Source organism: Mastomys coucha, chromosome X (assembly GCF_008632895.1).
Source record: "Mastomys coucha isolate ucsf_1 chromosome X, UCSF_Mcou_1, whole genome shotgun sequence".
In the NCBI taxonomy this organism is placed as follows: Eukaryota; Metazoa; Chordata; class Mammalia; order Rodentia; family Muridae; genus Mastomys; species Mastomys coucha.
This window is the reverse complement of record NC_045030.1, coordinates 74,652,733-74,659,063: the sequence shown is the minus strand read 5'-3', so window position 1 is coordinate 74,659,063 and position 6,331 is coordinate 74,652,733. Positions and strand designations below refer to the sequence as shown.

The window sequence follows — 6,331 nt, the reverse complement described above, 5'->3', positions numbered from 1 at the left end:
TGACTTGCTCTGTCTTAAAACTTTTGTTTTCAATGACCCTAAATGACTTTGTGCAAATCTGTGAACTATTCAATGACTGCATTGCTAGCTAGCTCCCACCTCTTGAGAACCATGAATAATGGAAGCCAAAGGCTTTCAGACCCAGATGAGTGTCGCATGTAGTGTCTACCAATCTAATAGAGGAAGCACAGACCCACCAGAATATTTGCTACTACAGATCTTTATTTTTCCTTTTGCTATTTACATGTTTTTAAAGTATATTTTTCAGAAGCATAATTTTATGCTTTTTCTTGTTTCACTTTCTTGAAGTCTGGACTGGTCTGTTCAAGGTCTCTTTCTCACAAGAATGTCAATTAATGAGCTCAATGTGGGCACCCACTTACCTAGTAATGCTCTGCTACTGTGGCCCTTACAGATCAGGTCACCTAGGTCACCTGGCTGTTGGTCATTCTCTTTTCTTACTTTTTACTGTCTTGGCCCAACACCACTACTGAAGATCTGTATGTATGTGACTTTACTATAAGTTCATATGCTCCCAGAATGTTACTGACTTAATTGCCATTGAAAGGATCCTTTGGTATTATCTGAAGTTATCTTCTATTACTGTGCCAAATTCTGGTACCTTTACCTTTGTTAATGAATACTGATCTCAGGGATACAGTCTAGCATGATAGTGGGTGGAAATTCTGATACAGAGTTCCACACAGATGACCCTGACCAGCTGGCCTATTTCATTATTGAATAATATCAGAGAGATATTTTAACATCATACCTTCCCTTCCCTGAAGACCCAATCCTGATAATGTAGACTCATATTAACCTCAGGACACCATACAGCAAACACAAACACACTGCACTTTCAGTAGGACAAGTTACAATTACTTTGGATGCTGGGTTGGAATAGTTAGAAAGTTCCTGCTTACTACTACAGGGTATCATGCAGATGGAGTGCTTAGTGAGTGCCTTCAGTAGTTAATAGCTTGAAAGCATTGCTGCTGTATATACAGAGTAAGGAACTCTCATTAGGAATGGTCACAATCTCAGCAAGACTTGGTTCTAAGTATGCTAAGAGTTTGCAGCCTTGCTATGAGTGAGGATGATACAAATTGTAAGAATACATTGGACAAACTCCATTGAGAACCAAATTGTTCTCTCAGCAGAGACACCCCACAGTGCAAATCAAACTGGGCAGGAAATATATCACATATTTCTACAATAAAATGATGCACTGGAAAGACAGAAAGCTGTTGTCTTTCTCAGACAGGAATTCTAGGGTGAGAGGAGAGGGTAAGGCAAGACAGAATAGAGTAGTAAAGTGGGGTTGCTCCATCCTAGACTAAGTAAGGCTCTTCCTTCTTTCCAAGCTGTTGGACTGGCTGAACCACAGGAGCACTGTTCAGATACTCTGCACCTCTACAACTACTTGGTGTTGGAGGAAGTTCAGGAGAAGACATAGGCAGCCAGATAGAGATGGTGTCTCTGTATGGCTGGAAAGGGGCTGGGGGCAGCAGAAGACAGGGCTTGACAAAGATGAACAACAGACCACACACAGAAGACAGGGAAGATTTGGCAACTTTCAAGTAAGAAAGACCATAGCCATGAACAACAACAACAACAACAGCAACCACAACAAAACAAACAAACCAAAAAACACACAAAAAACCAGAAGATTCAAGTTTCTGAAGAGCTGTCATTGCCAGATCTCCATGGTACTTTGACATGTAATTCACATAGTATGAATTGCAGTAAAGTTTAACTGTTCTCATTGCAGCACATTAGGGCAAAATACTCTTTTTAGGGTATGTTATATCTAGCTATGTGAATATTTACAACTGGCCTCTCTGCCTCTTCTCTGCTGTATCATCGTTCCCACTACTCTAATCCTTCTTTGTAACTTTACTCCAGTGATGTGTTCAACACTACAAGATTGTAGGTCTCCAAATCCAAGTACACATCCAATGAATGCTCAGATTCCAGATGAGAACTCTCTGCTTTCCCTTTAATCTGGACTTCTTTGTGCTGGGTTCCCAAAACAAAACAGACAATCTTAGATATTTTGGTAGAACTTCTTTGTTGTGAGTTGTTTGAAAAGTATGCGTGTGTGCATGTTTGTGTGCATATATGTCTGGACATGCCTGTAAATATATTTAACCCAGAGTGTGGGTGCTTCTGAAATGTATGTATGCATGTGTAATGAAGTAGGTATGTGTATCTGGGTATGTATGCTTAAAAGGCTAGAATTGTGCCTATGCATGGAGAAGAGACAAAACTGAGACCATCTATTCAGTACCTGGTGCTCCTTTCCATTTTTATTTCTCTAACTCTTTCCCTGAATCGAGTTAAAGTTCAAACTCCAAACACAAGGCAGACTTGTGGGCCTACTCAAGCAGTCAAATCTGTTCAAGGATTAGCTACAAATGTACTTTCCCAGTCGGTCCACCTGGCTTTCAAGAACTGAAAAGAAACAGTTAATCAGTCCAGCTAAATAAGACTTTACCCACTGTGTCAAAATAGGTCACTAGAGTTATACTGTTTCTACAAGAACCTTCTAAAGGGAATACATGTGGTTTTTGATGTATATCCTTTTATACCAACTAAGTTTGACAAACACAGGTATATAGACATGCACATTCTATGAATGAATGCAGAATTCATTCAGCTGTTAATATAACTACACAAGTGACACTCTTCTAGAGATGCATACATACTATTCATCCACACAGTACAGATATGCATTCATATATACTAATGTAGATTGACATTAGTACAGATTCTCAAATGGTTATATGGTTAGCACACAGACCTACTTGGATACATACACACTCATCCTTAGAGATACACAGAAACATATAAACATAGAAGTACAATTAAGGAGGTGGGTGGACAGAGGAGTATAGGGCTGAAGGAGAGGCTGCCTATGGAGGAAGGGGGGATATAGGTTGAGTGCTTGGAAAAACTCCCTCATGACCTCTATCAATGAGCTGGTGCTTCCTGGAAAGTTGGTGTGCAAGCTCATCCTACTTTTATCAGGAGCCCTGCTGAGTAGGCTTCATGTTCAGCGGCTAGTCAGTAGCCTCTTCATATACAGATGCTCCAGGTGCTGTCCAGTGAGCTTGGCAGCTTGAGCACAGGGAAGAGGCAGTTAGTTGAGAGTTAGGCAGATAAGGAGAAAGAACAAGCATCTTTAAGCATGGCACACAAGCTCCACATTTTCCTTGGAACACTGGGGAAAAGGTGCTTTGTCTTCCCTGGCTCACAGGGTTCCTGTGAGGATCCAACGATGTGATGAGTCAGGGAGCTCGTTGATACTTACTATGCACTAGACAAATAGAAAGGATTAGTATATAGATTCACTGTAGTTGTTCATATGCTATTATGGGCTCATGGTGAAATAGTAAATCTGAACTTTCACAACTAGTGCTTACTCACCAAGTGTGTCTATTGTAACTAGTAATTAACCCAGCAATGATAGAAACATAACTCATAAATGAACAGAAGTACTGAGTCCCTACTGTCAGGAAATATGAAGGGGAAATCCGGGCAAGAGAAGGTCTAGTAACTTAAAAAGGGAATAGCTGAACATGTACAAACTTCAACCTGACATCACTCCCCTGTCTCACATACCCCTGCTGGAAGCATGCTTTCTCACTTACTCTGCTATATCTCTTTTGCAGTCCCTCCTACCCACCTGCCTTTCCCACTCCTGTATCATGACTCTACACTCAAAGTACAAGGCACTTACAAATGATTCTCAACTTTCTTTTGTCAGAATATCCAAGCTATGCCTAGCCCCTCCTCAGCATACTCCAGGCCAACTTGGTTTGACTTCTCCCAAAGTCATTTTTAACAGGTGGACAAGGTACATGGCACCCAGGTGGAAGGAAAAAAAGTGATGCAAGAGCAGTCTCAACACTTTGAGGGGACTAAAACCAAAGGTCTCAGGAATGTTTGTGAACCAGATCATCCTCATTCCTCAGTGTGGCTCTTTTCTGTCTTCTAAATACTTCCAAGGGTATTTCTAGGCTGATGGACTGTTTAAAGTGAAAGGTGAGAATTTTCTAGCAGTAGGAAATCAATGTGCAATTTATCTCCAAGTCCTCCTCTATTTTTTTCCTCTGGCTACATGTTTTCTCCACCTCCTCCCCACCTTATAATAAAGAGAAGTGCCCAATGGATTTATTGCCTCTTCCAAGCCAACAAAACAAAACAAAACAAAACAAAACACCCCCCCTTAAAAAACAAAAACAAAAACCCTTTGCCAAATAAAATGAAAAAGGGGAAGAGGGAAAGATAAAACTGAAGAAACCACAAAGGAAAGACATCATAGTATCTCTGCTGCTGTGGTGTATGAGAAACTAATAGATGTGGTATAACCAGTAAACCACATTGAACAGCCCAAAGGAAAGAGGGAATAGGAAACGGGACCATCTATCAACCTTAGGGACCTGGTTAGGCTTAAAGAACTGAAAAGAGAACCCTTCATTGAAGGAGCACCCAGGGCTTGGGGGGCAATTCTCCTCAGACTCTGAGCTACTGTCCTTCTCTTGGTCACAGGCCATGAGCTCCTCATCAGTAAGGCTCCAGATACTGTCAGCATCTCCCTTGCATTGTTCATCAAGGCCAAGCCAGCTGCTTGTGATACTGATGTCATCCCATAAGCTCTCAATTTTATCAAGGTCCCAACTTGCTTCTTGCACACACCTATGGCTAATCTGGAGCTTGAGCCTTCCAGTGTAGCTGCTTCCATGGCCATGGCCTTCCTCAGAGCTTAGGTTTTCTTCAGAGTCTTCATCCTCAAGGGCATCAGAATGGATTTTGATGGGGATAATACTGTCATTAGTAAGAAAGCCATGAAAGTGAATGGTACAACCAGGCAGTGTTTGCTCAGAGGTGGAGGGCAGATCACTCAGGCTTTCTCCAGTGGCCAATTGGGCCTGGCTTGAGGCAGAAGAGAGAGGGCCAAGGCTTTCCGAGGTAGCCAGCTGGGCCTGTTCTGATGGGAACACTAAGGATCCTAGAATTTCCTGGCTTGCCAGATGAGCTTGCATGGGGCTGTCAGGAAGGGGACCAGCTCTGTCTTCTACTCTGTCTTCCACATTAATCAGGCCATCCTTGGGGGAGATAATGAATAAGCTGATTAGCTTCATATTACCTAGCAGGCATGCACAGGGAAAGGGAAAAAGTAACGAATTTTCTTGATTAATGCTTGCAAAGCTACTATTGACCTTTGATGGACAGAGCCTTTTGGGCTCTCTGAGATGCTTAGAGGGGTTGAAACACTGAACCAGGAAGTAGCATGAAGAGAATGTCACAGCTGCAGCCAAGTAACTGTCTCCCCGTGGAGCAGTTGTGACCTCAGGAATGCCATGTGCTATATGTAGGCTTCCCAGGTAGCATGAAGTGTGTTCTACAAAGAAGTGGTATTGTCGGGCATTTCTACATACCCCAAAGCAAAGGGCTCAGTATGTTCTCAGGTATCTGAAGTGGCAGGGAAGGAAAAGTATGAAGGCCAATCTCCCTGTACCCCCCCCCTTCTAATTTCATCATTTACTCTGGAAGCTCATAAAATGGAGCAAACTTGGATCAAAAATCTAGAGAAATCAAGTTCTAACTTTTCTTACTTCATGATATCAAATAATTATTATCTATAGATGAGTGTGGGTATGCCTGTCATACACAAGTACAATATGAGGATAAAAGCAACTATGAAATGTGAGAGGGTCAAGTGCTGAGCCTAGGCTGAGTAGGTGCTGAGAAAAGCTGGCTGTCAGTCAAAATGTCAAACCTGAACATTTGCTACCACCATTTCTTGGTAGCGGTATCGGGCAACAACTCTTCTGGGTTTCCTGCATCTCCTGTGATTATGCCGAGGTACTTGTCTGAAGAAAAGGTAGTTGATGTAGACATACTCCAGCAGGGACAGGAAAACGAAGAACAGGCACACAAGGATGTAGATATCAATAGCTTTGATACAGGAAATATGAGGGAGTTTATCCCTCATGTGTGAGTCGATGGTAGTCAGGACAAGGATCGAAGTTAGCCCTATAAACAACACAGTACAGGTTTAGTCTCCTCCAATAGCTGCAATTTTAGCAAACCTTGGGTCTATACCTCAAAGGAGGCTACCTCTGGGGTGAAGGTTTGTCCATGTCCTCTCCTTCTCCCTGCTCCCTATGCTTTATCAGGCTAATTGCTCTGTATCAAGTTCAAATTTCTAGCAATGGTTTAAGTAATTAATATCTCCAGTTCCATAAAGTCTTCTTTTAGTATCTGAAGTTTTATGAACCCTAAGATCTCTCTCTCTCTCTCTCTCTCTCTCTCTCTCTCTCTC

General features: G+C 42.1%; 1 protein-coding gene across 1 annotated transcript in view; it reads right to left on the bottom strand.

The window, feature by feature from the left end:
* Positions 1 to 204: 204 nt before the first annotated feature.
* Gabrq (gamma-aminobutyric acid type A receptor theta subunit) overlaps positions 205 to 6,331 on the bottom strand; it is a 16,969-nt gene continuing 10,842 nt past the window's right edge. Inside the window, exons 8-9 of the mRNA XM_031339556.1 lie at positions 5,786 to 6,042; positions 205 to 5,111 (exon numbers count right to left, since the gene is read on the bottom strand). Coding sequence (XP_031195416.1) covers positions 4,356 to 5,111; positions 5,786 to 6,042 — 1,013 coding nt within the window. The 3' untranslated portion in view covers positions 205 to 4,355. The remainder of the gene's footprint in view (positions 5,112 to 5,785; positions 6,043 to 6,331) is intronic.